We start from the raw sequence: 17,084 nt of genomic DNA, 5'->3' as shown, positions 1-17,084 counted from the left end.
TGAGACTGATTGATCTTAGACAAGGGAGAACTTAAATAAAATAATTTCTAACTTTAATTAAATATGTGACATTATAGGATGTTGGGTTTATTATATTTCACCATACACTGGTCATTATGGATGACCATTTAAAGAGATTTTAATAAAGGCATAAAATAGACCTTAACAGTTTCTAAAATAGGATAAAACACATAGTATATTATTGCGCTTTCTTTCCCTTTCTGCAATCTATTTCTCGTTATTTTAATATAAGCATTATTCATTTATTCATTTCAGTGTACAGTGGTTCTCTCAATACATTCAAACACCAGTTTAACTCAGTCTGAGTATGTGAAACCAGTGTGTTGATGAATTTGCATTGACTGCCATTTCTTCATTGTGTAAAGATGCTGTTCCTTCTTGTTGAGTCCAGGTTTCTTAGCAACAAAGGAAACACTGAGCATTAAGCACCGACGGATCAGAGCAGGAGGCTGTTTGCTGAGGTACAGTGGTTCCTTCACGGTTTTCTTTGACTTTCAAATTGGTTTCACTGGAGATTTTGTTATTCTTTTCCCAAAAGAATAGCTTGCTCTCTTGACCAATTTGGTTCTTTACACTCTTAAATGACACTTTGAGCCTTCTCTATCCTGCTCCTCGGCTGTTTTCATGCCACAGCATACACCTGTTGACTCTGTGTCTTTAGATTTCAAATTACAGGAGCCTGAAATGCTGAATGTATTGGAGTGCAACTGAATTGGTTTTGCTTTTCAGGTTCAGACACAACACAACATAAAGGTTGCATGCCCGGATATGTCACACAGTCCAGACTCCCAGAGGACCTCAGGAGAGAGGAGCAGTAGCCATGTCAGTCAAGTGCCATTTACCAGTGAGCTCACTAAAATGGTGACTAAAAGCAGTCCTCGTTTTGGCACCCTGAGTCACCACTCATTCTTCTCTCGGCACAACCCTCATCCTCACAGAGTGACTCATATTCAAGGTGAGCACGTACAGGATTCTGTATCATCATTATGACTATTATTATTATTAGTAGTAGCAGTAGTATTTTTTTTTTTTTTTTTCGAAATTACATTAGCTTCAGATGGCTTCTAGGGTATCTAGGCAGCAGGCATCAGCAGTGGGTCTTGCTCCTTGATTTCAGGCATTATACATTATTTTCAGCGCTACCTTGCTACAGTAAAATGCCCATTACTGTGTGGGCAGTGGGATCATTTTCAACATGCTAGTTCCCCTGTATTTTTAATTGGATTAGATGACAGCTGTGCTGTGTTCAAGTAAAACTGTTGACCTTAACCCTGTCCTTGTTTCACTGAATGGGTAAATTAGTATTTAATAGCACAAAAAAATTATAAAATGAGAACAAAGGCTGCTTTAGAGATTTCCCAATTAACAAGTAATAGGAGACTGACTTTGAATAAATGTCTTACAGAAATCATCTTGATTTTTGCATTTAAATAGGCTTTATTTCATAATGCTATCACAGAGTTTCAAAGGCTGCTAAGTCCTGTTTCTGCAGGCGATGAGCTGCCAGGGCACGTGACACCAAATTTCTCTAAGAAAGCTAAAAAAAAAATTGCTCACAAATATTACCTCAGAACTATTTCCAGGATCATTCACCTAATGTTCTCATCACTGTGGAACAAAACAGAGATGAGTTTGCAAGAGTCGCAAAACTGTATATATGAAACATTGCATAAGCACAAGCAGCTGTGAGTATGGTTACATCAAAGATTGGCAGAAAAATGGGATTCCTCCCTGAGGTGATGATGACCTTTATTCCCAGCAGGACTCTGCACACTTATTTTTCCATGTTGGCATTATTTCTCCAGGGGTTTCCTTTGATAGTGCTACACTTTTGAAGTACTTTGTTGTTACTTCAAGTGTCTAAGATGAACCCTCCTATCCTTCATACAGGAGGTCATACACTGTGCCTTTCATTTTCTCACAGGGCTAAATGGGAGGCCAGTGTGCATGGTGAGAGATGATTGGTCTGTCACCACATCATTATTTCCTCATCCACTTATTAAGAGCCAGTCATTCAGGACAGCAATGGGTGCACCTTTTGCTCTTCCACTTTATGGGGTCAATGGTAACCAAAACAAATCAGGTACAGCCATACACTTACTGCCCACATGTTCCTCTGACCTGCCTGCCTTAAAGGGACCCTTCTGAGCCTGAGCAAAAATGCTTTGAATACAATAGCTGCTTTTATTCAGACTAATTTCTCTTTCTCTTTCTGTTTCTATTTAGCAGCACTTTTGTCAGACGCCTGGAGGGAGGAGCTCAAAGAGCTGGCTGCCAAAGTCAGTTTGTCCTCTCAAGCAAAAAAGGACAAAAAAGATGTAGGTAGAAGGCTGTGATTATATATCTCAGATTTGTCTGAGATTATTTTACGCATGCATGGCACATTGCACATACTTAGGAACATCAGTTTCAGCTACGCTCTATGAGTTTGGTCCTGTTGCTCTTCGTCCTCTGTATTTTTCCCTGAAGCTAAAATAAGCAACTTTTTGATATTAAAGCAAGAATGAACAAGTGGGATATTGATTATCAGTTTTTGTCTGCCTGTGATCCTGCCGCTACATATCTTCATCTACAACAAAAAACGAAGGACAGTGACGCAAAACGGGCAGCAGACATCACATGGGTGAATGTCAGCAATCATGTCTCTTCTGCTGATTGCCTCCGCCGTCTGCTTTGTCACTGTTTATGGCGACTATGCAGGTTCCCCGGGCCAAATGGAGTTTCATTTGTTCTTTCAAGGTTGTCAGCTCATTGGCATGAGAGGGAAATGGTAGGGTGTGCTCTAGGAAAGGGGAGGAGGAGAGGACTAATAATACACAACCCGCCTCAAGGCAAAAAAAAATTGCACATTAAAACTTTATCTAGATGACCACTAGATGGGAAATATTTGCAGAGCAAGTTTTGCACTGAACGGGATGTTTCTGTGTATGCTGCATGTCCAGGACCCACCAGAGGAGGGGTTTGGCCGCAGAAAGACCCAGTACTCAGCTCAGACTGGGAGAATCATCCCTCCATCCAGCAAGGCTTACCAGCGCAGATCCTACTCTCAGCGCCTGGCTTACCCTCAGCCCTTCCATGACCAAGAACTGATGGTGATATACTGCTCGCCTCCTCTGCTCCTCTGTTAATCCATCTTCTCAAGGGAACACAGTTCATATTATTTAGGGAAGCTTTTCATTAAAATGACAGAGGCTTGATAAATTTAGATTAGGATTATGGTCTCCTGTGATCTGTATGTAATGGAAGAGTGATATGAATTTTGTGTTCCTCTATGTTGAAAGGCATATTAAAAAGAGATTTCCAGTATCATGCAAATTACCCAGAGAGAGAGAGGGAGAGAGAGAGAGAGAGAGAGATAGCCAGTTCATTTTAAAGTGGCCCACTTTTTGCCCCAAAGTTACATTGCATTTGCATATTAAGTGGTTGTATACAACGCAGCTCCATCACCAGGCCACTGGAGAATGCCCGACTTGGACGAGTTTCTTGAAAAATTTGTATTTCAGCGACATGGCATTGTTTGTTATGATGTTCTTACTTCTGTCTTGTCAGGTGTTGGAGCTTCTTTGTCAGATTCTGCAGACGGACTCCTTATCTCTAGTGCAGCAGTGGCTTCTGCTCGCAGGCCAGAGAGGTAAAAGACTTTGTGGCTCTCAAAATGTATATGGTGACTTTGTGCAGTAAGACAGCAAATTTTAGGAATTGTGATGCTGCAGGTGAGATAATTTCATAGACCATTAAATTGGGGGTTAGGAATGAATGGATTGGGTATGGAGGGATGGGGGAAATAATCAGGGTTGAGGGTGGATGGAGGAGTACAATGATGGACTGGAGTCAGCTAGTGGTGAAAGACAGTGGTTATTTTCCCCAAAACTTACTCATAAAATTTATTTTATCACGTCAGTTTTCTGGGAAATCTGACCTGATAAAAAATTCTTTACAGCACAAAAGGAAAATTGCTTTATGGCACAACAGCAAACCTTAAGTTTATGGCTCTGGGCTTTAAAAAAAAAAAAAAAAATCTCTTCCAATACATTAATGTAGTAAAGCCAATGAGAAAACCTTTGACCAAAGAGGCAAAGATCCTCTTTGTATGAGGACATTTATGGGCCTAACAATATGGTTGACATGAAATAAAGGTTACCAGTTATCACCACAATTGTCTAATTTATTCCAAGTAATTATATCATGCCATCACAATAACACTGATGTTTATTTTTTATGTTTTATGTTTTATGTTACATGTAACACCTTTAATGCAATTCCTGTTTTGTTTTTTCCCCAGAAACTTGTTGTATGCCTAGTCACGTGCATTCAAAAGCTGGCTGCACTCTCACAAAGAGAATCATATAAACCTTCTCATATGATACACTTCACAGAGAAGGATCTGGTGATGGGACTGATCCAACAGGCTTTGGAGAATATTGGAGGCCATCAGGGGAGCTTTCAGCATGTGCGGGCTCTTCATCCTTGTACATCTCTGCCTGCACAGGGTCCTTCATTTGGCCCCTCATGGAGACAAACACGGAGAACAAGGTCAGAGTGGTCTTCATATGTAGCGATGTAGAATGCACAGAAATTCAAGCTTAATGTGTTTCTCTTTTTTGCTTCCATAGCTCATACCCAAAGCAACGGCCTTTCAGTGATGATAAACCAGGTAATTAAATTGTACAGTATATTTTTATTCCCATTATTATTGATGTTCCACTTAATGCTCACTATTCTATTGTAGTGGTTTCATCCACTTATCTAAGACCCACTAGATTATCTCAGTGCCACTGGCCTCCTTTGAGAGTATACACCTCTGAAATACCATTCATGTTTATGTGTGTCCTTGACTTAATGATCTTTCCTTCCACTGATTGATACCAACAAAGACCCTGTTCATTTTTTCAGCAGTCCTTTTGAGGCCACCGACAGTGATGCTACAAGTCAATAAAACCCATATTTCCACTTCTTTCTTTTACAGTCTTGAGTCAATGAATGAATTTGACGTGATATCCTGTTTGCGAGCAGGGTGCGATTGATTTTCCATTTCACAAAGGCCTCAGTCAGTTCACCCAGTCAAAGAAAATCATGTAGTAAAGAAGCTCATATAACAATAAATCTTAGATCTGTGTTTCTTGGTCTTACATATTTTTTCGTAGTGAATTATATACCAAAACAGACAAATCTTATCGGTATTGAAAAAACAAATCAACTATCCAAACATTTCTCTAGAGAGAATATAACTCTGAGTAGTTTTATTGCTTGATGGCTCTTCATTTTCAGTCCCCCTGCCTTTGTGACCTGATTGTTGTCTTGCAGAGAGGATTGGAGATGCAGAGGTCCTTGAAGTCCACGCTGGAACTCGGCATTATCCTCAAGATGATCCACTCCAGCACGTTGAGAGCAATGTTCATGCTGGTAACAGCATTTAGGCTCCTTTATTATGAGGAATAGTGATAAGAAGTTTACAAGTTAACACATTTAAAGGTTCCTTTGTAGCCCCTGTGCTTTGAATAGAGACAAGAAGCATGTGCTTGGATTCAGAGTAACCATGTATGCTTTATCTGTTTGTTTTATTTAGAGGATCTGACTTGTAGATTTATATGAACACAAGCCGACGAATTGACATGATGTGGCCTGTGTTGCTTTCATGATTTCATTTATACACTACATAATTTTTTTTTACAAGCACTATTCCATCATTGTATTAGTTTTCAATGTATGACGAAAGCAATCCAAAACATTTATTAACTCAATTCAGTTTCATTCATTCTGAGTTTTGGTGTCAGAGAAAACTGCAAGGACTGTTTAGGTTTTATTTTTTTGCAAAAATAGCTGTAAGTGGTGTGTTTAGAAATATAGGCACTTTCAGAATATACCCAGGCACATTTTATTTTTCATCTATGTCAGGGGTCTTCAACATTTTTCAAGCCAAGGACCCCCAAACTGATCGAGTAATGGAGCAGGGACCTCCTTCAATATATGTTGTATAAAATTGTGTTTTATATTAAACTGGGCCTAGTGACATGTATAAATGTACCTTATTATTGTGCATTCAATACTAAGCGATTCAAATAATACACAGGTTTATTTATTCAAGTTTTTATTTTAGCGTGCAAGGTAAAGTGACAGCAAAAGGTAAAGTGGAAACAAAAATATGTGATGGTCTATTAGTCCCACTGTCATGAATAAACATATCTGTAACATTGCAAACAATTCTGAACTATCAAAATAATAGAGAGATTCATGTTTTTATTTTAAACATACATGTAGTAGGGACATCCTCATCCTGTGGATGGCACACATACTCCCACATTAGTGAGATGTCTGACCCTGAAGAGTGGCTCACAGCTTATCTAACCTTGGAAGGATGGAGGTTGGCAGACAGAGGGTCATATCAGCCTGCGGCTTTCACATAGCGCGTGGTTTGGGCCGCGCTCTGCGCTGGGTACGGCGCAGACGGGCACAAAGCAGTGCGCACACGCTTGCAGAGTAGCGCACACGCTTGCAGAGTAGCGCGCACGCGCTATTGTCTTTGCAAGAGTAGTGCATATCTCATGATGCCAATCATCTAGATTTCTGAATACATATACCTCCTGTCCGTGTAGTAAATCATTTGCTTCAGTTTACAACAGTCTTGGTCTTTTGAAAAAAAGAAAAAAGAAAAGCGCTCTGCACGCTCAGCTCGGTGCAGACTGGTGCGCTAATGCGCCCCGCGATCACATACACAATGAACGGCTGCGCGGCCGAGGTCTGCACCGTGCGTGCGCTATGTGAAAGCCACTTCAGGCTGTAGCTTTGACCTGTATTTATTTTTCAGGTAGGTGAGTGGGGAAAATCCACTTTCGCAAAGATATGTTGTTGCAAAGGGCGAAAGGCTCATCATAGCTTTTGCTGCCAATTGTTGGAAGTTAAATTTGTGGGGATTTAAAAAAAAAAAAATATATATATATATATATATATAAAAATTGTCTAATCAGCCCAAAATTTCACGTCCCCCCTGCAGTACCTCTGCGGACCCCCTAGGGGTCGCAGACCCCGTGTTGAAGACCTCTGATCCAGCGGCGCAAATTTCCCTTAGACATTGGGGGGGACACATTAAGTGGGGGGTCAGGGGGTCAAGAGGGGTGCCAAAGTAATATATATTATAATTTATAAATACTGGGGGGGACCTGTCCCCCCTGACCCACCCTAAATTTGCGCCCATGCTCTGATCTATGTGGAAAATAGTGTTTTTGGATTATGTTCACCAGTCATCGCTCTTAAAATGGGTCAGATAAACTCAGCAGAAATGAAAAATTTTGACATTGCTGCATATTTGAACGGAGCCATTTTTTTAGTTGTGTTAGCACCATGTAAGAAATATGGCACACAAAACATAAGTAAATGCATGCACAATAGAGAAGCCCTCGATAGGTGGATAAGGTAGATAGATAATTAATAATAGCATGGAATATAAAACAGAATCATTTTTGACTCCCATTCATTTTCAGCTGGACTGAAAGCGGTCAAGATCCAGGATCCATTACTTCGGCCATAATGCGATGTCAGGAGGATAATTACCTCAGTCTGTCATGACAGTGTTTGGGGGGCATATGGAATCAATACAAAAGGTGGTCATCAGAAGATTTATGTAGCACAACCTTTGGTTTAATATTAACCAAAAAGAGATTATTTCACAGTGAGTTGGTTCCAGTTAAACATAAAATGTCTTATCATTGACAATGGACTACTGATTTACAGATGCTGGTTGATCAATAAGATGATAAACCAGCAAGATGATCAGTGGTTGCATTTTTTTTTTTTTTAGTTGTGTTCAGCTTTGTGCAACAAATGAGCAGCTGGTTTCAAATAAGTCTGTATGAAATTACCGCCTCTGCTGCAAGACAATTTTAAGCTAAGAGAAGTAGAGTAGCATTTATATTAATACGTCATAATGCATAAAATGAAATGCAGCAGCAGACTCAACAGCAGTTTGGTCTGTTAACGCAAAATAATCTCAAATAAAATTCTGGCATTTTCTCAAGGATTTTGAAGAAAATTATCAGAGGTTTTAATATTAACTCAGCTGTATCTTTTCACATTCCCTGATTTTTATTGTTTCAGGTGATTTATTATTTAACAATATATTTTAGCACATTGTTTTTGCTTTGGCTTATTAGTTTTAGTGCATAAGAAATGTGTTAGTGCTCAGTGGGTGCAGTCAGTGAAACGAGATGCTGCCTTTAAAAACTCTTGTTAACACCATGGTGCTGTGGTGGCACCATGTTGTTGTGATTAACTGTTATAAAAGCGTTACAAAAAGAGTTGCACACCAAAGAAAGAAGCAACATGCAGAGCCAGACTGCTGCAGAGCTGCTCCTGAACTTTTAGTAACAACCATGCCAGAACAGAACAAATCTCTCTCTATTTGGACATTTCAGCCACTGTGCACATTTCCATACTTTCTCCTGCAATGTGATATCACCCTCCTGTCTTAATAATAAATGCACAGGGATTGTCCATAATTTAACGCTGAAGACTGATTGCATTGCAACAGCAATTGCATATATGTGACAAGAGGAGTGTGATTGCAGTTGCGTCAAAATTCTCCTAGCAACCACAGCAGCTTCTATAAGTTCTAGCACAAGACTGCACATAACAAGTGGGCAAGAAAAAGAGAGACATCTCACGCCTCAAATGTTGAGGGCTGACCCTAAATCCATTCAAGTCATATTAAAAGAAAAGGTGGTATTAATTCCAAATTCAAGTTACTGCAACACACAAAATTGTGCTTCTACTCCACACTTAAAGTTCTTCAAATTGTAGCTACAAAACTCTGAACTCTGCTGCTTGTTTGTTTGAGCAAGACCACCAGTGTTAAAGTTAAATGTGCACGCTATAAAATTGTCAAAAGGTCATTTGAAATGAGGAGCGTTTAGAGTCAAATCCCAAAAAAAGCACATCAGTCGAGTCATTAAACCAACAGGCTTATGAAACTTTGCTGTCAGTTCAGTCTAAAAGCTACTCATTTCAGTCAGCCTTTGGTTATTTTTGCATAATGCACCTTTAACATGCACATAGCCACAACTAACTTTTTACTGGTTCAGTCAGTCCAGAAACTTTTATTGGAAGACAAGAGGGAAATGGAGGATGAAAAATGGATGTTTCGCTTCTTGATTTTTTTGCTAAGAGCATCAAATTAGCCATAGTGTTAAATTCAGATTGGTTTACCGGAAGATAGAGATTGACAGGTGACTGGATGATGTGGTTTTCTGCCTAACAAGCTGAAATTGTAAAATCGTAAAATCGATCTAATATACCACTGGAAAAATAGTCATTTTATTGAATTGTGTTTGCTGTCAGTCAAGTGCTACACATAATTACGGCTTTTTGGGGTAGCTGCTGCCCACAGGCCACAACCTGGGCATCTTCAATATGGCTGCCAGAGGTTTATGTCACCCGAAAACCCTCCATACCCATTACATACTCCTTGTTTATGTACCAGTCAGAGTGAAGGATCTCACACTGGTTTGAATGATGTGAAAGGACCATACCAGTGATTTTGCATGTTTAACATAATATCTATATGTACCTCACATTTCTGCTGCAGGATTTGCAGGAATGGTGATGGTGATGTGCGCCTAAAAAAAACAGGAGGCTGTGCATGTGCTTTAGAGATTAAAAGGGACGTGTGTCAAGGTGGCGGAGCTGGTGAACAGGTAAAGTTCAGCATTGACGTCATGCACCTGTCTCACAAGGACACCTGTTGGTTAAGGGTGATAAGAGGGCCGCCGTTTTCTTGGCACTCAGTCTGCGGCATTCCTACAAGGCAACAGAGGGTGTGTGTGTGTGGTGGTGTTGGCTGAGGTGGGAGCTATGACAGTAGATGTGACAGCACCCCCTCCCTTACCATTCTCCCAGGGCTGGATCTCCTTTAGAGTGAATGGACAACGAAATTAAAGAAATTAAGAAATGAAAATGAAAAGTATGAGATCCGGTTGTCCTCCTCATTCCAGAAATATGCAAGCCAGCTATGCTCATAGGTGTGAATGTGAGTGAATGATTGCAGGTGTTGGGGAAATTGCTGAGAACTGATTTGAATGCATTTGCTGGAGCACACTATGGGGCATGTTGTTAGTTTGCAGACGCAGAGTGCAAGTCTGCAAGCGTAAGCTGTACAGGAACAGCGGGACATTGCAAATCATTTTAGGTAGCCTAACCGTACTGATTGGCATGCACACCGTTTTGAGAGTTCCAGGCTGCAAACAACAGTGCAAATCTTGTGTTTACAATGACATTGATAAAAAATGTCAGGATGAAATCAGCCGGGGCAGGTTGATGGCATTATGCTGCTCCATGTGTTTAATTATCTCCAGTAGAAGAAAAGAGCGCAGCCCCTTGTGACAATGACAAAGATGAAGAGTGCATCAATGAATGAATAAATAATTGCATCAAGGACATTCACACAACCACGGTAATTAATGTTTTTTTCTGTAATACCTTTGAACCGTTTCATAGAATTAATTAAAATAAACAACTTGTTGATCCAGTGGAGAAATGACATGCTTATTGAAGACCAGCCCACTGAAACGTAGCTAGCATAGTGTTGCGTGGGGTGCTGAATAATTTCTCTCCTTTTGCGACCTGCTTTATTCCTCTGTGTGAAATGTGTGAAGACATCCTCGCCATTCATTATCTCCAGCTGAGGTTTTAAGAGTTACTGACATCTCATTAGGTGGCAGTTTACCTGTGTGCAGCGCTCGGAAATGATCACTCTGTTCACTCTGCGTTAGTGTGTTAGGCAGGTACTTATGATTTATGTCTCGTTAAACTGTCAAAATGGCTACTATTTTTTTCTTCTTGACAGAGTGACGTATTACACTTTAATCTGCTCATTTCTACCTCAACTCCCTGCTGTACCCAGACATGCAATATGTTAGTGTCGAGCAGCATTGCAAATCAAGTAATCAAAAAGTTGTAGCAATTCAATTTGGTTTATTTGCACAGAACTTTTGACATCATCCACAGTTGGTTTATCTCCCTCAGTGTGACAGCTGTCCTTTAGAGAGCAGGCTTGCTTAATCTTCGCTGTATTTTCATGGTCACATTTCAGGGCTGTGACCCAGATGGACAGACATCTCTTGAATTCCCACTGGTCCTCATAAGCCTTTCCACACCCACTCCTGCACCCATCTTTCATGCTCCTTGCAGAGCAGTGAAACAGGCTTGTGCTATCACCTCGATTCAAACAGTAAACTAAGACTAAGTCTCGAAAACAACTTGCCACCTCATTCATTTGCCCATGCTTGGCTGATATGAAACTGTGGCAAATCTGTCAAAATTAAAAATACACTGCAAAATTGCTGATAGTTATCATTCCAGGTTTGTACACAGAAAGCATTCATATAATTGTGGCGTGTGGATAATGCGTAATTTAAAATACAATCGAAAATATTGAGTGTAAGTGTAACATTTTGACTTTGATCTATTCCAGACATTTTAATCAGTCTGTTGAAAATTCTTACTAAATGCAATGACACCAAAACAAGAGGTGTTAAATCAAGGCATAAACTGCACAATGCCTTCTAAATTGATTGCAAATCCCTGAAAAAGGCTAACCTTTGCATAATTTGCAAAGGTTAATCGCAAACTGATGAGGTGGGAGAACCCACATGTTCTTGTTTATCAGGTTCGCTGCAAACACAGTGGCTGTTTAATTTGTGAGGAAAATATGGGGGAGTATTCAAATTGCATGCAATCCACTGTTTTAGCTCCAAAGCTTTTGACAAGTGTGGCCTTGAGGCCTTTAGAATATTTCCTATCTTCCTCACCAGCCCTTATCTGAGCAGGATGTCCTTCACAGGCCGTATAAAGAGCAGAGACACACTGCTTTACTCTGCGGTCACTGCCTAAGACAGACAGTATGCTGCCTGCTGTTGTAAAACTCTGCTGTGGAATCTCCTACCCACATCTGAGGAGCATGGCAGGTAAATATGATCTATAATCTGGAGGACATTTCGCTCCTCCCTTAGCTTCTTTGCATTAATGTCAGCCATGCAAATGCTTCATCCTGTCAACGCTACTCAGGAATTCTGACTCTTTTGTATCCCCTCTCTGTTCAATCACACAGGACTGCAGCGCATGGCTGTGGCAGTGATCGGCCAAGAGATGACACACGTGCAGCAATGGAGACGCACTCGGCTGCCAGAGTGGATGGATCAGATGGGATTGCGTGCCGGTTTATCTCATACTGGTAAAGAAAAAAAAAATCATTAAAAAACATTGTTAGATTGGCAGCACTTTCATTTCTTACTGTATGCAGATGCTTAAATCTTGTTGCAGAGTCCAAAACAGAGAACAGAAGGCCTGTCACACTGAACCAAGAACAGCAATTGTTTGTACAACAAGGCCAAGAAGCAATGAGGAGGGCTCTTGACATCTTGGAGGACAAAGAGGGCTGGCAAACGGAAATTGCAGAGGTAATGTCTCTGACTGATCAAAGAGCTGTGCTGACTGTGGTCGAGTTTATTTACCGCTGCTTTTCACACACTGACACTAGCTTCGCTCAGGCTTTTTGAGCTTTTTTTTTGTCCTGTCTTTTTGCTTTGTTGTCCCGCCTTTTAGGACAATGGTGATGTGATCTGCAGCAAAGTGATGGCTGGGGCCAGGAGGGTTTTCAGATTGGAAGCCATCCTTGAGGCGAGTGCAGAGGAGCTTTACGACATCCTATTTGTCAAGGTGGAAGAGATGCACCTGTGGAACCCGAGCATCCAACATATCAAAGTACAATTCACCCTCTGAGTCTTTCACACCAGCCTGATTTGGATATTGAGTGTTTCTCCAAATGTTAATCTATAATCAATCTAGGGTCAGCACTACATCACCAATACAACCTTTTTGAATATAAATATCTAATAAGTGCGCTCACTGACCCACTGCCTGTGTCACACCCTTACATTAACACCATGTTACATTTGCAGCATGAATGTGTTATTCAGTTGCCAGAACATTCATCCAGTATAGTTCTTTTTGCAAAAATAGGCATCCCCAGTTGTATTCAGTTCTTTAAAGCATGTGTTTTATCAGTCAAAAAATCATATCGTAGATGCATATTTGCAAAGAGGCATTTCATCATTTTCCAGGAATGGCATTAATGTTTTTGTGAACAAATTCTTCATATCAAATGTGCAGTTCGCCCTTTGATTTACAAACTAAAAAGCATCTGCATCCGTTGTGTTGTAGGTTCTCAAGCACGTTGGACCCGAAACAGTTGTTACCCATGAGGTGTCAGCAGAGACAACAGGAAATCTCATTGGTCAAAGGGACTTTGTGAGTGTCAGACACAGTTGCAAAGACAAATCCTGCATATACCTTGGAGGAGCAGCCATTCAGCTGGAGTCCTTCCCGCCTCAGAAAGGCTTTGTTCGGTAGGATCACTTGCACAGATTTGGCCTCTGCACACTAGAGCAGTCATGTTCTTATACCAGAGCAGTAGTCCAGTTTTAATACCTTAAAATCTCTACAGATGTCAGCCATAGCTATTAGATAAAAATACCCATTATTTTGTCTTTTGTTGGAGTTTGAAAGATGCAGTTTAAATGTAAAATAGGATAATGGGAATAACCATTGTACATGCAGTTTTGACGTTTGTGCTATGAAAAGGTGGTGTTAGATCTGATCATTCAGTTGTGGGTGAAAATGGCTCTGTTCTCTACAGTTTTCCATTTTAACTAATAAACATGCGGCCCTGTGGGTGTATTTGAACAAAATTATACACATCTGAACACACCAAAACGTTTATGCCATTATGGCTGCATGGATGCTTTGGTGTGCAGCAAGCCTATTTGGAGTACTAATGAAGTGACTAAGCTTGTTTCCATGTTAACAGAGCGGAAGATGGACCAACGTGCATTATCATCGAGGCTCTGGCAGAGGATTCAAGGAGGAGCCGCTTCACATGGCTGCTCAACATGGATGTAAAGGTGGGATTTTTTTCTGTGTGCTCTTTTGAGGAAAAAATATATCCCTCAGTATACTCATGGATCAGCATATACTATATATGATGGTTGTGATGAAACAACAATATTGATAATGAAAATCGCTCCGAGTGTCATATATTTTGACATATCAACATTTTGACGATTTGACCCATTGACATTTGCTCCTATGTCATGCTTTCGCCATGACTTTGCTCAATATTAAGCGTGTGGCTCAGTGAAGTATGCAAGGCAAATATCACTGAAGCATTCATGTGCAGGTTGCCATGGGTTACCTACACATTCCATGGATTGCAACTGCAAACGAGGCCACAATGTCATTCAAAATATTCAGGTTTGGGAGGCATTATATGAATTAGATGGAAATTTATGTAAACTGAGGCTTGGAGGACTTTTATAGATGCATATTCTCTACATGGGGCCATATTTTAGGAAGCACAGGATTTAAGTAAGTGTTGTTGAGCCAGAAGTGACAATTTTTAACAAATATAATGTTGTTTTTAGGGCTGGCTGCCAAAGTCCATTGTCAATCAGGCCTTGCCCCGAGCACAGCTGGATTTCACCAGACACCTACGCAGACATCTGACAGCAGGGCCCACCCTGGGCTAATGGAGTCTCTCTGACACCCGTACCGCAGCGACACTCTGTAATCACTCACAGGGGAAAACCTAGAGTGCCACAGTGGGCACAATTTGGCGGCCTCTCAAAACACTGCCCTTTCTCTGTGAGCAGATTAGTGCCTGCGGGAAACCTACAGCTGTGAAGACGTGCCACGCTGAGGTGCCTCGGATTGGTGTCAACACCCCCTCTGCCAGCCTGAGAAAAGGAACCTGGCTCATAATAGGAATTAATGTCACACTGTGCCAAACAAACCTCAATAGAATACCATCAAACAGCGAATCTGTTGTCCTGCTGTATGTCATTGCTTGCCTGTTGACACATTACTAATTGTATGAGTCCCTGCATATGCTTCTTATCATGCTTCTTCTCTTGGAAAATACAAATTTAATGGACTACAGCTGCCTGTTTGCATTTAATCTCATTAACACTGGCTCTTGTCACACAAGTTATTTTCTTTGAACATACACTGCCATGATAATTTAATACTACTGTGCAGGAAAATAGCATCCTCAAAAGCATAGCATCCACAAAATCCTTGAAAAAAAAAAGGCATTTGATCAGGAAAGCAAATCAGTGGACTAAAAAATCCAATGCCACCTAATAAGATGAATAAATTACACCACCACACAAGCATGTTTGATGAATCCTGGTTTTTGGTGTCAGGCTGTAACAAGTGTGCCATGCAAAGACACATGTTATATTCTAAAAGCTGAGTGAATTACGAATGCCAAAGAGAGAAATAACAGGGATTACATTTCTTTCAAACATGTATTTTACTTTTTTCTCCATACCATTTAAAAATTCAATAAATATTAACATTTAAAGCTTTCATTCATGTACGTATATACAAGAACTATACAATACACATAATGATGTTATGAACTGCAATGCAGGAATGGTCAGTAACACCGACTTGAACAGTATGACAATGGAAACAACCAATCACTCTGTAGACTTACAGCATTGTCTGCGTTTCTCAACTGCAAAATACTTTCCATTACATTGCTGGTTGTTAATTTTTTTTTTCATAACCTTGAAATTTACACTATATACAATATTATTTGAAAAATATATCAGTTACAAAAAATATCATGATGTATTTTTCTTAAATCTTTTTTTTTTTTTTTTTTTTTTTTTTTTAAAGCATATGTGACTGACTTCCACAAAGGCAAAGGGCATGCTACAGTGGGGTTGGCTTGCAAAACGACATGATTCTTGACCAGTGAGGATAATAACCAGTAAGTTGCATTTCGGGGAATACATGAATGAAAAAAGCACCTGGGACAGAGATGTTACAGAGCTCCCTGCCAGGAGTGGTGACATCACTTCGACCTGTGATGCCCCTCTCCCCTCCCAAATTCTGAATTTTTGACCATGCCTCACATGTTCACAACACAAGTTCAATAGTAGTTCTAATGCACTTGAAAAACAGGCTTACAACTGTACACAGATCAAAACATAAATGTAGCAATGCAGTCGTCACATTTTTAATATACCTTGTAGTCATTTTAGTTTACAGCACCTTTGTTTAACAACTTTTTTTTTTCTTCTTCCATTTCATATTTGAAGCAGAGAGGGCAGAGCAATGCAGTGCAAGTGCATAGTGATTGCTCTGTAGTTTTGCTGAGGTAACCATCACTGGTCTAAGTCCACTGGCATGGAAACAAAAAACAACTTAAAAATAAATTCTGCAGCAATATTGTGAGTCCATCAGATGCTGCGAGGATGAGCTGATGAACAGGACCGTATCGCTGAGCAGCACGTTCACAGGATAAATCACTGTTCATGTCTCAACGGACAGGGTTCTGTGACTTGAGTCCCTCTCGGATCCTAAAGCGTCCCTTCTTGACCTGGCAGCAGCTGGGCCTAAAGTGCTGTTTGGGCTGTGCTCTTTAGAGGCACCTCCACTGGAGTCTGCTGTTGGCCGTGGCGGCCCTGGAGGTAGAAGTGGCCCCGGGTCAGAGTCTCCCTTCCCAACTGTGAGGGACGAGCCACTGGTTGGACCCTGGGGCAGAACAGTGTCCGCGGATGGCGAAGCTTCAGCAGAATCCTTCTGTGTGGCAGCAGCGCTGGTGGGGAAGATGGAGGCGGTGGTCAGTCCCTGGGCAGTGGAGCGGGGCCGTCTGCCGATGGCTTTAGTGGTTTGTGGCGGGCTCTTGGTCGTGGCGGGCAGGGGAGTGTCAGACGCGGCGGTGTGGAGATGCTGGGTGGTAATCTCAGGTTCCACTGAGGCCAGTGCAGTCTTCTGGAGGTCTGGGGCAAATGTGGCAAGACCTTCTTTCTTGTTGCAAGACTCACAGCAAAGCTTATTATATCCAGGGATGGAGCAGTAGCGGGCTAGGACTTCCATTTGACAGAATATTGATTTATCACCCAGACATGGTTCATCTAATAACAGAGGAGAAGGTTAAATATACTCTACCAGCAACATTTCTTTATTGGCTCTGCTAACGTACACATCTAACCTTTGACCACAAT

At 40.9% G+C, this 17,084-nt stretch overlaps 3 protein-coding genes across 3 annotated transcripts in view; 2 read left to right on the top strand and 1 right to left on the bottom strand.

Annotated features, from left to right (window-relative positions):
- The first annotated feature begins 789 nt into the window (after positions 1–789).
- On the top strand, positions 790–7,063 carry tbata (thymus, brain and testes associated). Its single transcript, XM_030078411.1, has 8 exons — positions 790–976; positions 1,946–2,104; positions 2,248–2,339; positions 2,964–3,113; positions 3,571–3,652; positions 4,398–4,471; positions 5,326–5,424; positions 7,013–7,063. Exons 1-8 carry the CDS (start codon positions 790–792, stop codon positions 7,061–7,063), a joined length of 894 nt encoding a protein of 297 aa, XP_029934271.1.
- Positions 7,064–11,899: 4,836 nt separating this feature from the next.
- Positions 11,900–15,008, top strand: star2 (steroidogenic acute regulatory protein 2). The gene is made up of 7 exons (XM_030078127.1): positions 11,900–11,975; positions 12,119–12,241; positions 12,331–12,467; positions 12,613–12,771; positions 13,231–13,415; positions 13,877–13,970; positions 14,490–15,008. Exons 1-7 carry the CDS (start codon positions 11,912–11,914, stop codon positions 14,592–14,594), a joined length of 867 nt encoding a protein of 288 aa, XP_029933987.1. The 5' UTR covers positions 11,900–11,911; the 3' UTR covers positions 14,595–15,008.
- A 295-nt stretch (positions 15,009–15,303) lies between these two features.
- adamts14 (ADAM metallopeptidase with thrombospondin type 1 motif, 14) overlaps positions 15,304–17,084 on the bottom strand; it is a 35,182-nt gene continuing 33,401 nt past the window's right edge. The window contains exon 22 of the mRNA XM_030078649.1: positions 15,304–16,994. Within this exon, the coding sequence (XP_029934509.1) occupies positions 16,390–16,994 (605 nt within the window). The 3' untranslated portion in view covers positions 15,304–16,389. The remainder of the gene's footprint in view (positions 16,995–17,084) is intronic.

The sequence above is a fragment of the Myripristis murdjan genome, chromosome 19 (assembly GCF_902150065.1).
Source record: "Myripristis murdjan chromosome 19, fMyrMur1.1, whole genome shotgun sequence".
Classification (NCBI taxonomy): Eukaryota; Metazoa; Chordata; class Actinopteri; order Holocentriformes; family Holocentridae; genus Myripristis; species Myripristis murdjan.
This window is presented reverse-complemented; position numbering and strand designations above follow the sequence as displayed.

Bases quoted from the DNA above. Each gene is read 5' to 3' on its own strand.
- star2 (XM_030078127.1), top strand. From the start codon at position 11,912: ATGCTGCCTGCTGTTGTAAAACTCTGCTGTGGAATCTCCTACCCACAT. The intron at 12,242-12,330 runs GTAAAGAAAAAA...ATCTTGTTGCAG, and splicing joins TGCCGGTTTATCTCATACTG to AGTCCAAAACAGAGAACAGA. The intron at 13,416-13,876 runs GTAGGATCACTT...CCATGTTAACAG, and splicing joins CCTCAGAAAGGCTTTGTTCG to AGCGGAAGATGGACCAACGT.
- tbata (XM_030078411.1), top strand. From the start codon at position 790: ATGTCACACAGTCCAGACTCCCAGAGGACCTCAGGAGAGAGGAGCAGT. The intron at 2,340-2,963 runs GTAGGTAGAAGG...CTGCATGTCCAG, and splicing joins CAAAAAAGGACAAAAAAGAT to GACCCACCAGAGGAGGGGTT. The intron at 4,472-5,325 runs GTGCGGGCTCTT...GTTGTCTTGCAG, and splicing joins ATCAGGGGAGCTTTCAGCAT to AGAGGATTGGAGATGCAGAG.